General features: G+C 39.4%; 1 protein-coding gene across 2 annotated transcripts in view; it reads left to right on the plus strand.

Annotated features, from left to right (window-relative positions):
* The first annotated feature begins 10 nt into the window (after positions 1–10).
* LOC125234571 (WD repeat-containing protein CG11141) overlaps positions 11–16,593 on the plus strand; it is a 39,284-nt gene continuing 22,701 nt past the window's right edge. For both annotated transcript variants that reach the window (XM_048140863.1, XM_048140861.1), the window contains exons 1-7: positions 11–382; positions 5,927–6,090; positions 7,747–7,870; positions 11,928–12,091; positions 12,618–12,753; positions 13,696–13,895; positions 15,806–15,909. In XM_048140863.1, the coding sequence (XP_047996820.1) occupies positions 158–382; positions 5,927–6,090; positions 7,747–7,870; positions 11,928–12,091; positions 12,618–12,753; positions 13,696–13,895; positions 15,806–15,909 (1,117 nt within the window). In that variant the 5' untranslated portion in view covers positions 11–157. The remainder of the gene's footprint in view (positions 383–5,926; positions 6,091–7,746; positions 7,871–11,927; positions 12,092–12,617; positions 12,754–13,695; positions 13,896–15,805; positions 15,910–16,593) is intronic.

Consider the following 16,593-nt stretch of genomic DNA (forward strand, 5'->3'; position numbering starts at 1 on the left):
AAACGTCAGTGTCAAAAGTAGTCAAAACCAACTTCGACTGCACAGTACAGGAATTTCTTTCAATAAATAAAATAAAAAAATAATCAAACCTACGATGTTACTCTGCACATATTTGCTTAGTTTTTTAGCATATCAGTGAAGCAATAACCTAGTCATAATGGAAGTAACGAGCGGCGCTGAAGATGCGTTTGTGCGCGAATGGACACCTTGCACCCACATTTTGAATTTAATTCCACCTCGTATGTCTACGGGTATATTTTCCAGTGAACTGTGTTTAACTTGCGTGGACGCTGTGAGTGACTACATAGCGCTGGGCACGAACGTGGGTTTGGTGTACTGGTACGACAGGAAAAAGGGCAATATCCAGAGGCTACGATGCGAGGTAAGTTCGAGTAAACAACTCCCATATGCTGCGTTTTGCTTTCATTGACCTTGTACCGCTTTCACTAATATCAGGGGCGGCTCACTCCGCGATTCTATCGCCGCGCTACAAGTACATGCTGGCGGCCGCGAGTTCGCGGCCTAATCAGGGGTGGCGCGCATTCTCACGGAACGCACGTTCGCAATTGCTATTGTTACTTTACTTCGCGAGTTTTTTTAAAAGTTTTATATGCGATGTCCGCGTGTTAATGGCTAATAATGCTTAGTTAAATAGACATCATGAATAAAATAGGACAATCTTACACAGATCTACTATTGATTAAGTCCTACGGTAAAGTTCAATAAGGCTTGTGATGTTGGAACTTAAACAAAAATATATATATACTGTATATATACCTAGAAATACCCAAGACTGAAATATAATAGTATAACATTTTATCTGAGTATTAATTCGTTTTAATCCATAGGCAGCCCTATCGTCCGACGCTGCGCACGTGCGGCTCGTTTCTTTGTTAGAATTTTGTAGGCATTTAAAAGGCGGCATTTTGTGAACATCAAAGCAGTGGGCCTTCTGTACTTGTACTATTATATATTCTGTGCTAATATTTGATTCTACACGTATATTATATAAATGAATAATAACGAAGACTAGAACCAATCTTTCACCGGTGTTTCATAATATGAGCTCATTTGAATAATTTATTTCGTCCTGCCTGTAAGTTTTCCTAACCGAGGCTGTTGCAATCATTATCTGCCACCGAGACTTATCTTTTTTGTGTTTATTTCACAACTTTATTATTGTGCAAAAAGTTTTAGGTTTTGTTGCCAGTAGGTAGCTTGGTAACAAGGTGACCTTAAAATATTGTTCACATGATATTAATTCATCGTATGCTCGATCACGGATCAATGCGTAAATTAGGTCATCCTTTTGCATTTTTTCTGGAATGTTTTTTTTTTTGTTCTACATGGCATAGCCGACGTTGGAACCCACCTTTTTTTGACGCATAAGCAGACAACAGCTTTATTTGAATAAGTCTAGAAATTGTAATTGAATTTATGTGTTATCATTTGAACAAAAAAAAAAACTTAACAGTTGGTAACAAATAATGCTGATAGAATTGTAATTCTTAAAAAAATCTTGTCACCAAAAATGACTAGTGATAGGCCAATTATAATATTTTCCGTTTATATGCCGGTTAACAGTGTGGACAACCTGTCGGATTTCGTTCAATGTATGAGTGAAATGAGCGCGATAATAAGTGAAAATAGCATTGAAACTGTGTACATATTAGGTGACTTTAATGCTCATCCGGGCGAATTGTTTTATGATGAATTGTTTAGTTTCTGTTTGGAACAAAATTGGTTTTGTGTCGATATATGTAAATTGGGCCTAGATTCGGGTGCACATACCTACCTAAGTGAAGCACACGGATCTAAGAGATGGCTGGATCATTGCGTAACCACGACGGCCGGGTGGGATACGATTGTTGACGTTTGCATTGATTATGATGTGTACTGCTCTGATCATTACCCCCTCATAATTAAATGTAATTTTAATTTAATTAGACCTAAGCTATTATGTAATTTAAATGATAATGATGGCTTAAACGGAAAGCGTTTTATCTGGGGGAAAGAACTTTGGAAGAAACTAGGAAATACACTTACAAATGTAATGAGCTGTTTAAAATTATTGATTTCCCTCCTGAATTGGGTGGCTGTTGTGACGGTTGTTGTATAAACAATGCTAATCATTGTAAAATACTTGACATCCTGTATCTCAAAATAGTAACGTCATTATGTGAAGCATCTTTATACAGCAAAGTTGTCACAGAAGGTCGCCGACACGAAAAGAGAGTTATAGGTTGGAATAAGCATGTTGGTGGCGCGCACAGAGAGGCCAGAGCTCGATTCCAGGATTGGGTTGTGTACGGTAAACCTAACAGTGGACCTATTTATGACGCTATGTGCTATAGCCGTAAAATATTTAAATCTAGGCTTCGGTGGGTTCAACAACACCAAGAGCAAATAAAGATGGACTTGCTTGCTGCACACCATAAAAACAATGATTTTCGGAGTTTTTGGAAAGTCACAAAAAAACTCGATTCTAAGCCTGGACTCTCTGTCAGTGTTGATGGTATATCGGATCACAAAAGTGTTGCTAACATGTTTATGAATCATTTCAATGTGAAACCTAACAGCGCCGCCGCTGGTGGGGCCCGGGGGCTGCAGGGGCTTAACACTGATGAAACGGGGACCAAGCCTCAGGTACGTTTTAGCGCTAGTGACGTAGCTAGCGTACTAAAGGAAATGAAAAGGGGTAAATCCCCAGGTCATGACCGTCTCAGTGTTGAGCACCTGCGGTTTGCTGGGTCTCACCTGCCTCGAGTGCTAGCAATGTTCTTCAATCTGTGTATATGTCACTCGTACCTGCCTCCACTCATGACAAAAACAATTGTTATACCTATTGTCAAAAATAAAACGGGTGATGTATCAAACAAGAACAACTACCGACCTATTTCGCTGGCTACCATTGTAGCAAGGGTATTCGATGGCCTGTTGAACACACAATTGGACAAATATGTAAGATTAAATGATGCTCAGTTTGGCTTTCGCGCCGGCCTATCTACCGAAAGTGCAATTGTTTGTTTAAAGCAGGCCGTCGAGTACTACACCCGCAGGAAGACTCCTATATATGCGTGTTTTTTAGATCTTTCCAAGGCCTTCGATCTTGTCAATTATGAACTACTGTGGAAGAAACTAGACGAAGTGCAATTTCCAAAGGAACTCACACGCATATTTAGGAGTTGGTACGCGAGCCAGCGAAATACTGTTCGGTGGGGTAGTGCGCAGTCGGATGAGTATGGTCTAGAGTGTGGGGTGAGGCAGGGGGGGATAACCTCTCCCAAGCTTTTCAATCTGTATATGGACGCCCTGATCGGTGGGCTTAGCAGTATGCATGTCGGTTGTCACATAGATAAGGTTTGTTTTAACAACATTAGCTATGCTGATGACATGGTATTGCTGAGCCCCTCGGTTGGTGGCCTGCGTATGCTGATTGAGAAGTGTGAATCCTACGCTCTAAATCATAGCCTTAAGTACAATGTGCTCAAGAGTGAGTACATGGTATTTAGGGCGGGAAATAAGTGCCCTTCTCATATCCCACCCATTCTCCTGAATGGCGAACAATTACAAAAAGTATTTACATTTAAATATCTCGGGCACTTAGTTACCGATGACCTGCGTGATGACGCGGACATGGAACGAGAGCGTAGGGCTCTGGCCATCAGGGCCAACATGATAGCCCGCAGGTTCAGCAGGTGTACAGCGCTGGTTAAAATAGCACTATTTCGCGCGTACTGTACCTCACTGTACGCCTGTAGCCTGTGGACTAGGTATACGCAAAAAGCGTTTAACGCCCTGCGCGTGCAATACAATGACGCGTTCAGGGTACTGTTGCGGCTGCCGCGGTACTGCAGCGCGTCTGGCATGTTCGCGGACGCGCATGTGGATGGGTTCCACGCGACACTGCGCAAGCGCTGCGCTGCCACGCTCAGCAGGGTGAGCGGCAGCCGCCACAGTCTCCTAGCCGTCGTTGCAGGTAGGTGGGACAGTGGTTTAATTAAACACTGGTCTCAGCTACATTTATGTCTAGGTTCTAAGTTAGTAATTTAAGATATTAACATTAGTTTATAAGGTTTATCTCTGTAAAATTTATTAACAAACTTATGGACTCAAATAGTCTGAAATAAATGCATTTCATTTCATTTCATTTCAAAAATTAATAGTTTGGGAAAAGTGGATACGCTTAAATCAGCACTTTCAAAATACAAAATATAGATTTGTAATATTCCCATTTGTAAACAAAGATACAGGAAATGGGCTATTATAATGTCATCAAACTACACCAACATAATCAAACAAATGACTTTGTTTATATTGCTGATAAAAATTAATAGGTACTTCTTATCTACTACAAATGTGGACTATCTTGTCTGTATGTGATTTAATTGTGTTTGTGATATAGTGATATGAATCATTGTTAACAATTAAACACTACCAATGCTGCTGTTAATTGAAAAATTGTTGGTAAAAAAATTACTGTAAAATTTACCTTTACTCCATGACTTGACTTCTCCTTAAGTAGCACTAGAAGAAATAAATCATTATTATAACTATTATATTATAAGGTAGCAAACCTGTTTGTAATAGAGAACTGCATGTATTCAATAGGGTGAATCGGAAAATCACTTTTCTGGAATTAGCAAACCTAATAGTTATTAATCAATGACCATTAGTCTATGAAGCCTTTGTGCAAAATTTCAGCTTTTTAAAAATGCGGAAATAGCATCAAAAATCGCCAAAGTTCGCCTAGTCTCAGTACATTGGCCGAAATAACTGCTAAAATACTGAAAATTGGCGATTTTTAACGCTATTTTCGCAAGCTTTGGTAGTTTCTCGTAATAATATGAATCAATAACATATACTGAACATAATACTGCCGATTTTTTTTTTATCTGAAAGTTGAATTTTCAGGTTTGTATGAGATTTTCAAAATTTCAAACCTAATGCGAGAGCTGAAGATGTTGATTTAAAAAGCTGAAATTTTGCACAAAGGCTTCATAGACTAATGGTCATTGATTGATAACTATTAGGTTTTCTAATTCCAGAAAAGTGTTTTTTTGATCCACCCTAGTATTCATCTTCTGATGACCAGGACTCAAAATACACTACACAATTATGATACCATACACTAAAGCAGGAGTCTACAAAGTTTTTTGCTCGAAATTTTGCATCTTAGCCCAGTCAGGAGGTTAAACTCCTTTATTGAGTAATATTTAACTTAAATTACTAAAATTTCCCTTCATTACATTTAACTGTTTGCCAAGCAGATACCTTTAATTAATAATAGAATGGAATAGGTCCCATTGACCTATATTGAGACAAACCTTATTGGTTTAACAATATTGTTTAAAGTAATTAGAGATTTTTGTTTGTAATTACCTAAATAAATAAAATAAAATATGGTGGAAATTTTTGTTGACTATGGTCGAGGTCTTGGTGGCTCAGATGGCTGAGTGTTGGCGTATCTATCCAGAGGGTGTGAGTTTAAGTTTCACCCTACTTTTCCACCTGTATATAGGCTGTGTATAGGCGAGACGACTAAAAAAAACTAATTAGTCCGTCAGTTAGATTATCAAAGAATTTTAGATACGTATTGTTAGATTATCAAAGAATTTTAGACACGTATTTTTTTCTTTTTTCTCGTAAACGTAAAATGACGACGGTATAGTGCGTTGAAGTTTCGCGTGACGTCACGCCTTGGTACAATTTTTACTTAGAAGTAACGTCACAAGCCCCCACTCCGGAACTTTGATGCTCTATGTCTTTGTATTTTTTCATTAATTAGAAATAGCGAAAAATATGTATTTTGGACGATCTAACTGACGGACTAAACAGAATGCCATTTTTTTATGTAGTCTTCATCCCTTTTATCCCCTTCACTAGACTTTATGATTATTACATTATTTAAACTGTGTTGTTACAGGCCGCAGCAACCCCCATCACATTCGTAAAGATTGTGAACACAGTAGACTATATGGTGGGAGCTGGCAATGCTTCCGGGCAAGTCACAGTGTTCCAGATACCCAAGGAACACCCCGACAATATCCCTGACACGCTCAAGCCTAAAGTGGAACCAAAAGTCGAGAGGTGAGTCACGAAGCTTCACTTTGGAATGTAGGTGAAGTCAACAACATATTATGTTGGTTGAGAGGTATGCTTTAGTGATAATTGGAACTTAAGTGTGTCTCTACTAAGTAATTATGTTGATGAGAAGAGGAAAAGGGTCTTTAAAATATGCCTTTTGCCACCCTCTTATGGAAAAATTGTTATATCATTCAAAATAAAATAAAAAATACCTAATAACATTATGCATGTATTTATTGAGTTTAAGTCCGAAAGCTAATAATTTTTTTTTTAATTTCTAATTGGCATGCCACAATAAAACGAAATATACATTCGGAAAGACTGAAGGAGCAAGAGATCGCTAAATTGCGGTTTCACTTTCATAAGCCTGAATTTGTATATCAGTACCGCTTAAGGGATTTCCCAAAATGTCTTAATAGTGAGTCATTAAGGTCATTCACTCCAGCTTACTCACTTAAATGTAGGGGACACCCCGTGTCTTCGTGGAAACCTAACACACCCCTCTTATGTCTTCAGACAACCAAACTGATGGATAATTTTTTTTATACTATGTTGGTGGCAAACAAGCATACGGTCCCCCAGATGGAAAGCGGTCACTGTCACCTATAAACACACATATTTGTAAAACATAAAAACTAGAGAAATAAACACCTATTTATTGTTAAAAAAAAAAAACTATTCCCTCTTATGTCTTAATCACTCGTAAACAGAACTTGATCATGGGTGCAGTACAAAATAAACGTTGAAGTATTATGGTAAAGTTTAAAATTGCACGGTAAATGGTTTGATGTTTGTAAACAGTATTGTGTATTAAATAAAAGGAAAATTACGTTTATTGTTGTGCTATTATTGATATGAATTATGAATTGTCATAATTACTCATTAAATTAGTATGTAAAAATTAAATACTTTGTGAAGAAACAAGGTAAATATTTGTATCAATGTATTGTTGTATTTATAAATGTAGGTAGGTTACAAGCTTTAAGGTCCATTTAGACGGTACGAGAAGTGCATACGAGTTTTATTACATTGTGGTATTTGATGGCTGTGCAAAATTGTATGTAACCTCAACAGCCCGCAATGTACAGGCCAATTCACAAGAGCTGGCACGAATGGAACGAATGTTTGAATGAAAATATGCATGTGTGTGACAGATTAACCAATAAAATGGTGGCTCTTGGCAGTTACGACTGTATACCAATACAGGTGTCACTCACACAATCAAAGTTTCGTTCATTTCATTCGTGCCAGCTTTCGTGAATCGACCTGTAACTAAAATCGCATGCGAGTTCGTGCGCCGTCTAAATCAGGCCTTAGGCTTGAATTATTTTCTCGTTACGATACGAACCTTTGGAACGATTTTTGAATTTCGAACGCATTCGCCGTTCGAAAGTCTGTGGAAAACGACGTAATGTTATTTTTGAAAAAGGACGGCTAGTAATGTTAAATCCAGTGGTAAAGACCACTCGTTTTTGATCCTATTAGTAGAATTTAAATCGCTAGTAGTGGAGATATTATTGAACGAAATTCACGAAATCGAGTAGTCGACATTCAAAAATCGACCCCCTTGGCCTGTTTCACCACGGTGACATTTGTCGCCTGGCAGTGGCACTTCGCCAGTTTCACTTTAACTGATACCTAATAATAATTTTGCTACAGGTACACCATCAGTGACTTGCACAAGGGAAAGATAACCGCCATCGAGTGGTCCAAGAACGGGATGCGGCTGTTTTCAGGGGATAAAAATGGCGTCATCATCATGACAGAGATCGACTTCTACATGGTAAGTCGAACACAGATGCAGAAAGGAAGGAAATCGGACGTGAAGGCGATTTGTATTGAATACGCCTGTCGTAAGTTCTTGAATTCACACACACTAGTAGATGGACGCTCTTATTGGGCTACTGATTGCGTAATACACGTGCATCATTTCCATGTGTGTGTATATGCGAACGACCAGCGAGTCGTGTATCACTCATCACGCACTAAACGACAACTGTATGCTCAATAAGCTAATAACTGCGATGCCCGCCCGCCCGCCATCACAGGTTTTCTTATTAAGAAATTATGTTTCTATCATTTGCCCGCGGCTTTGCTCGCGGTTAATTAGAAAATTGTGAAATGCTCCATACAAACTTTCACCCCTCATTTTAGAGAAGGGGGGGGGGGGGGTTAGAAAGAGACAAAAAGTAGCCTATGTCACTCTCCATCCCTTCAACTATATTCCCTAAAAAAATCATCTCAATTCGTCGCTCCGTTTCGCCCTGAAAGACGGACAAACAAACTGACACACACACTTTCCCATTTGTAATATTATAAGTGTGGATGTTGTTGCAATATTCGCGTTGTATACCACTTAACATGTGTTATTTATTTTACCACTATACCGTATGAGTATTTAGTATTAACGCCCATTGGTTGACTTCGTTTTCTGTTGATATTATCAGTTTCTATTATCAAGACTAAAAATCTAATAACATAAGTATTAAATTGTTTGTCTTCTAACTCGGTCCTACATTTTGCGTTGTTAGTCTTGGTTGCTAAGCTAAGATGTCATTAACCTGTTTTCCTCATCAACTCTGGTTTTAGATATTTTAGTTTTCGCTCGGCCATAATAATATATAATTGCTTTGTTAAATCCTTAGTAAATTAAACAAGCGTTTTCAATAATTGACCAATTTCAATTCTGTCACAACACCAGTTCTATTTTTAGCTATAATTGTTCAAATTATCGACGTAGCCCGCACTAAGTATAGTTTCGTAGCACTAACCACCATTGTTACTTAAGGCACTGTTCCCACCAAAAACGAGTAAGCAATGCTCTATCGGCTATAGAAACGAACAAAAGATTGTCGCTCTCGTGTAATTCAAAAGAGTCGCGATGATAGCGTCCTAACTACAATCGCTCTCTCTTTTCTCTGACGACGGGTCTGGCTCAGTCGGTAGTGACCCTGCCTGCTAAGCCGCGGTCCTGAGTTCGAATCGATGAGCACACAGATATTTGTTCCTGAGTCATGGATGTTTTCTAGGTATATAAGTATGTATTTATTTATATAAGTATTTATATCGTCGCCTAGCACCCATAGTACAAACTTTGCTTAGTTTGGGGCTAGGTTGATCTCTGTAAGGTGTCCCCAATATTTATATTTATTTATTTGTTTTATTTACACGAATAGGGGATCCGGCAGACCACACCGGCGATGGCGGGATAACCTGGACTCATTTTTGATTGGCTGGCCAGAAATAGCACTAGACAGAGAAGATTGGAAAATGAGGGGGGAGGCCTTTGCCCAGCAGTGGGACACAGTGGGCTCTGAATAATAATAATAGGCTAGTTTCCTATACTTAAAATAAAATATTTTATGCAGTGCACGAAATAAAGCACCACATAATTAGAAGAAAAATATGGATAGTAGTTATTTTTAAACATAATTTATATTTAATAAATCAAAGAGAAAGATATAAAGTAAATGAATTGATCGTGACGTCACTCCTCAGTATTTCATAGTAATTCCATATTAACAAATCGTTTTGACAGTTCATAAAAAGAAGCTGATTTGACTAGTAGGAAACTAGCCTATTTTGTCATGTTTTGTAACATATGAGCAAGGCAGGTGCCATAGTTTTTCCGATAGCACCGGTTACCAATCCACTAGCAACTCAACCTAATAGCCCGGTTTCTTTGTGTACCTTTTTCTTACAATAGTTCTACACTAACCGGGGCTTGTCCTTGGATGCATTACTATAGTGCGGACGGGGATAATCGCCGGCTAGTGTCACATTACATTTAGATTAAACTGTTCTAATGGGCCTCTGCGCTGTTGGCTTCGGCCCCACGTATGCCTTACAAAGGTCCGGGACCCCATGGTCCCGAGATATGTAAAGAACAAACATAATAATAATAATTTACACGAAGCGACTATCTTTCTTCGCTTCTATCGCTGATAGCTCAGAACTTACTCGTTTCTGGTAGAATCAGTGCTTAACCCTATCTTACGCAATTTAAATCCAATTACAGTTTTGGAGTATAAAGCCAAGGTTACAATACGTACTTAAAATCGTTTAAACGATAAACAACTCACAGTTAAGAGCTTAAAGGTCAAATTGGTTGCATTTGGTTTGTTGTCATGCCCTATCTCGAGGGTTAACGCGCCCATATCAGTGTTTTTCCATTTTAAATAATGGTAGGCTGATGTATAAATGGTTTTACTCATTTACTGGTTGCATTGTCTCGAAGGTAAAACATAGGAAATAAGCGTCCAGCCGATGACTGGCGAATAAGCATGGTCCCACGATAAGTGATAAAACATTAGACCGTCCCTATCGCACTTGCGGGGCCCGATGTTTTATAATTTATCGCGCGACCATGCGTGCCGGCCTGGTTTCGTCTTCAGAGACTCAAACATGGTCTTATTTACTGTCACCGGCATAAATATGTGATGATTTCTATACCTTGTCACATTAACGTCTTGTTTGAAATATCATGCGAAGTTGTCAAAAAATTTAAAGCGACAAGGTACCTTGTGCGACGAGAAGTGTCAAGCAGCGATACGGCTCAGCCACGACATTGGTCTAAGCGCGACAGCGGTGAGCGGCGGCCATACATTGGAGCGAGTCACAGCGATGGGACTTTTGATTCGTACGTATGGCTGCCGCTCACCGCTGTAGCGCTTAGACCAATGTCGTGGCTGGGCCGTTAGGCTTGTACAGTCATAGGCGGAAATGCGTTGGTAGGCTCAATCGCTCCTAATACAACTAACTAACTAGTATGGCACTGTGATCCAAAGAGGATCTTGGCCTCCAAAACGAGATCACGCCACTTATCCCGATCCTGCGCAGCTTCCTGCCAATTATCGGCTTGTAGCTGATACAAATCCGCCATCACGCTGTCTCCCCAGCGGTATCTGGGTCGACCCGCCGGGCGGCCACCAGTTGGTCTTCCCAGATACGCCGTCTTGGCAGCCCGATCCTCTCCCATTCTTAGTAGGTGGCCGAACCAGGGAAGTCTGTGGGATTTGGTTACGCCGATGATGTTCGCTTCGCCCACCAACTCCTCTATTTCGGCATTCCTCCTTATCCTCCACGTGCCGTCATCTCTCTTGACAGGTCCCAGGATTTTCCGGTATATCTTCTTTTCCGCTCCTAATACAACGTTGCAAAAACCAGCCGTCAGGGATGCAGTGGCCAATGATGATGATGATGATGTCTCGAAGATAGAGAGAACTAGAGTTGTGCCTGCTTGTTTACTGAAAAGATCGCTACCAACTCCCAATTTAAAATGAAAATTGACTTTCCATATGACACTGATCGAGCGAGATCGATATAAAGTAGCATATTGTTCGTGGCTTACGATTAATGTTCTCAATAAGAATGGTATTGTTCTCGGATAAAGATCTATTGAGTGGTTAGTTACGGGTCATAACTTCATAAGTTACCGATTATCATTCGCATTACTGTATACTAAATAATAGTTCAGCCTCCATTATGTCACAGCTATTTATAGGCACAGGACTGTCATGCGTAAGAGATCTTGGACTATAAGTCGCCACAATAACCCGATGTGTGTTAGGGATTTTACAGATCCGAGCTGAAGTAATTATGCACAGGCTTCGTCACGATGTTTTCCTCTACCGAAAATAATATTTCTCACCTACAATAGCCTCGAAAACTCATCAGTACAGGCCAGATTTGAACTCGCAATCTCCGGATGGAAAGCTGGACTTCAAATGCTTTTGCAAATTTAAAACTCGCTTCTCGAGAAAACCTCCCTCGGCATTTTCCCTCTGTTTATCTCGTTGAATTTATTTGTTTTTTTACTATACGATTTATTTTATTTCCAGCACCTCTGTAAATCCAGCGAGATCGTGAACGAAGAGCACGAGATAGTCCAGATGAGCTACTACCAGAACTCGCTGCTGGTGTCCAGCCTGTACAGGACGATAGTGTGCGAGAAGCGGGACGGCAAGTGGGCGATCAACCAGATAGGAAAGCGGGAGAGGAAGAGGTATCATTAAAAAAAAATCAAAACTCGTTTTAATAGCAATCAAACTAAAAACCTAATCGTGGTCAAAGTTCATTATAAGACTTTTCGAAGAAATCCAAAAACAGCTATGATACGATGTTCCATCATGCGCGGATCCGGGGGTCATGACCCCCCCCCCCCCCCCCCTGGAGCCTGGATTGCCCATTTATTTATTTATCGTATGGCAAGTTTACAATCTTACATGCAAATTACAACTTATCCGTAAATAGTCGATAGCGTCGCTCGTGAGGTTTTTGAAGTCCGAGGGTGGCCCTTTGTACTTAGTTAAGGGGCATTCGAAAACGATGTGGTGCACGCACAGTTTGTTTAGGGTTTCCGCAGTCGCATTTCTCAGTGTCAGCCCAACCCCATTTTTTCCGCAGATAGGCGCAGTGACCAATTCCGGTTCGTACGCGTTTCTTTAAAACCACTTGGAAATCCATACAAATAGACCACGTGATTTCAGCTGAAATGTGTATTGCTACATTAATATTATATTTTCTTCTAGTTTGTGTCACCTTGGCGCGGTATTCCAATATTCGTACTCGCGCGGCGGCGCGGCGGTCGCGTACTGCGCGCGCCCTGGCCTGAGACTCTGGCGCGCGGATAGAACTGGACAAGTGCTGCATACACTCATGTTCAAGGTTAGTTAAAATATAATATAATAGTATACTTAGCTACTTGGCTAGCGCAATGCCCCAAAATGAATCTTGGCACTCTTGAACTCCAACACAAGAGCACACTTTGCTATTTTTACATAATAATCTCCAAATCGGGGGTGCACCCCTTCATACAGGAACGTCGGATATAAGGATAAAAGACATACACAGAGTCACTAACATATCGAGGGGTTACCGGTGAAACCCGATAAATCGAGATAATAGGCTAGTTTCCTATACTTAAAATAAAATATTTTATGCAGTGCACGAAATAAAGCAACACATAATTTAGTTGCGTCTGTAGGGTAAATTATACGGCTATTGCTGAACCAAAGATTTCCTTTGGTAGGATTGGTCCTTAGGGCCCAAGGATGGATTTTCGAAGTGGGGCCACCGTGATTTTTGATGTTAGTTTTTTGAGGTTTTGGTAGCTTCTGCTCTGGAGGAAAATAGGGTCTCAATCTATATAGAGGTATTACAAGTGCGCGAACTGTCAAATCGTATGGGTTGTCATGGAAACACACTTGATTAACAAGGCTTGTACTTTTCGAGAAACGGGCCAGTCTTCCGTAGGACTCATTTAGCTTGTATATTGGCGTCTTGCATGCTCCGTAAACCCGAAACCCAGTTCCCGAAGGTTCAGTCCGACTTTAGGAGCCCGTTTATTGCGCTCAGGTGTACTCCTATAGGCTTCATCCTGGATAGTGGGACGATACCCACAGATCCTGAATCAGTGGTGGGTAAAGTACAGCCCGCGAAAGGATGTTATCCAGCCCTCCACCGATCCTTCTAAATAGAGTGTGCAGCCCTGTAGTAAGAAAGCATTTTTGTTGTAAATGTGGCCACTAAATTCCTTCAAATTTTGGCCCCCAATGGAAAAAGTTTGCCAGTAATGGTGGTTACAATAAATTTTCAATAAATTTACAGGACGCAATATCTAACCCTCTCACCATCGCGGAGCTGCTCAACCCGTCAGCACGGAAACACAATCACGCCGACATGGAGTACAACCTGGGCCCGCTGCAAGTGTTCCGGGAACATTACCTCGTGGCGCATAACGAGCATTTTCTCTATGTGCTGGACCCTGACACGTTGCGGGCCACAGCTGTAGTGGATGATCTTAGACGGTACCTAACCTAATACATATTTATTCAATAGCTTATGTGTAGAACTATAGGGATCTTGACTGTTCTTAAAGTAAAATATTTTATACCTTGAACGAACTAAAGCATCAGATAATTATAAGGAAAACACGGACAGAAGTTATTTTTGAATCCAATTTATATTTAATAAGTCAGGTAGAAATTTATAAAGTAACTAAATTGACCGTGACGTCACTCAATTCGATTTCATATTAAATTCCATACTAGCAAGTCGTTCAAATTCGTTTTGACAGTTCTTAAAAAGAAGCTGATTTGACTAGGAGGCAAGTAGCCTATTATGAACAGCTGACCGAGGGTCGCCATCTTGCCGAAGAAATTTGCGCGAAATGTGCGCGCATGCGCACAGACGTTTTCCTCGCGAGGCGTGCGGCCAGTGTGGCCCCGGCTATTCTTTGATGAGTTTAGTGGTGAATGCTAAGGAATGATTCTTAACTTTATTGTAAAAATGTACGGTGAAATTTCACATTATTTCTGACTGACTGAGGTTGAGGCAGTTTTAATTGTGTAAGAAACATTGAGAAGACATACTGAACTTGAAAATGCCTGTTAAATATGTAATCACAGTGCATAGACTGCCATCTCTCGACAGAGGCTTAAAACTTGTAAACCTCAGGTTTGACAATTTGGCCCATATTCCTAGGAAATTGCTTAAAAGGTAATGCTTTTTGCACTACATCTTTAGATAATGGATGGTTTTGCATGTTGTATGAACTACAGGATGTTTGAAGCTTTATTAAACTCTAGTTTATAATCTTTCAGCCGCCCGTGATGTACACAATGTTTTTCATGGCGTTCGCGAAGTAATCACCAAATTTTAAACTAAATGTATGATTGAAAAATAACAGATAAAAAAAAATGTAATTCATTATAAAGTAAAAGGTATTTTGTGTTTGGGCTTGGAAAGACGATATATCTTGGTATCTTATCACTTATAATATGGAAGGGTATATAAAAAAAAAGTAGAACAATAGTCATTTCTTACAAGAGCTTAATCTGCGTAATATAGTGATCCTTGGGTATAAGCGTGAGTATAAGAATTATTTATAATCGCTAAATTCAAGTACCTATAAATATTATCATAGATTAAATAAAATATTATTAAGGTAATATTTAACCTGTGTATCGACCTCTAACTTCACTTTTCGTTGTATGTATTGTTTGCATCAGTTCACTGTTTTCTGTGTGGCTTGCACATTTTCACTGTAATTTTAAATATGTAACACAATTTTTTTTTTTAGTAACATATTGTGTATAATACTTTTCACTTAACGGATAACTGTTATTGGCCTAAGACTATGTAAAAATACCTATGTATGTTATATATTTACGGCTGTTGTTGTCCTAAATACCAATAAATAAAATAAAAATACCTACGCTGACATTTCGAACATTCGTCCGCCATCTTGTAATTTTTGACAGGTCGTGGAAGGCCCCACCAAGGTATCAAGACCCAAATAGCTCGTTACGTATCAATATGCAGGCATGTAATAACACCGTTTACGAGCGAGTTTGTATAGTAAATTACAAATACAAAATACAAATACAAATAATTTATTAATAAAAACATAATTGTACAGTGATTGTTCTTAAAGGCTAAGAATTGTTATACATATAAGAGATGTTTTATACAAATGCCTGAGCTAGGATAGTTCCTGTGTTTCAGGCAGAGGAAGGACTAAATTAGTGATTTATTTTTAATTATTCACTAAAATAAAACTTATAAGAAAATAAACACAAGACTTATTTTCGTAGGTTCCGAACTATTACATTACATATATATTCATTATATATTCAATAGGTAATTATTTTACGACCATAAGTAACTTTTCTGTATCATCTGTATTTTCTGTATGTAATTGTTCCTTACGTTCCAGGATCCTCTCAGTGGCTGTGAACAAGGACGAGATCTTCGTGTTAGAGGGAGGCCGCTCGCTCGTGCGTCTCGCTCACGCACCGGAACCTGCTGCACTCGCCTCAGGTCTGTTCGCTAAACACTGACACACACACATTCACACAGTTGTGTTAGAACAGAATAGACAAAGCTATTCCGTGTAGTAACAGTCAGTTAGTACATTACGTCAGATGCCGGTAAAGAAGGGCTTACAGGCCGAGTAGGTAGTGATACGAAGCCTGTTAAGCCTTTTCACGGTGAGGCATTTGAAGTGCTTTTCTCAAACTTGCAATGAAATGAAAAAAATGTAGTCGGCCGTAGTTTACACAAGCTAAAAATCCACCAGCCGCGCCATACGTTTTTAAAGTTTGTTTGAGGTAACCTTTTAAACGGTGACATTCAGGTGCATTAGTTGTAATGTTTTTTTCTGATTCCATTTACTAAATGTCATGGCGTAGTGTCAGAATTTGACTTAGAAACAAATGAAGTGTGCTTTACAACGTGGCGTTTGCGTGGGCTTAGGTGTAATGTACTATGAAATTCCTTTACATATCATCCTCAGTGCATGTGCAAGTTGCGGAAACTTTCCAAAAAAATCTTAAATTTCTTGAAAAATTCACGAAACTTTCCCGAAAAATAAAGGGAATTTAAATTTATGAAATGGAAAGTTTCCATCCATACAATTGCCCATACAAAGTATGGAAAGATACCGAAGTTTTCCTATGTGAAAATTTCAGAATTTTGGAAAATTTCGGTTGGCACATCAGTATC

This window comes from Leguminivora glycinivorella, chromosome 16 (assembly GCF_023078275.1).
Source record: "Leguminivora glycinivorella isolate SPB_JAAS2020 chromosome 16, LegGlyc_1.1, whole genome shotgun sequence".
NCBI lineage: Eukaryota > Metazoa > Arthropoda > Insecta > Lepidoptera > Tortricidae > Leguminivora > Leguminivora glycinivorella.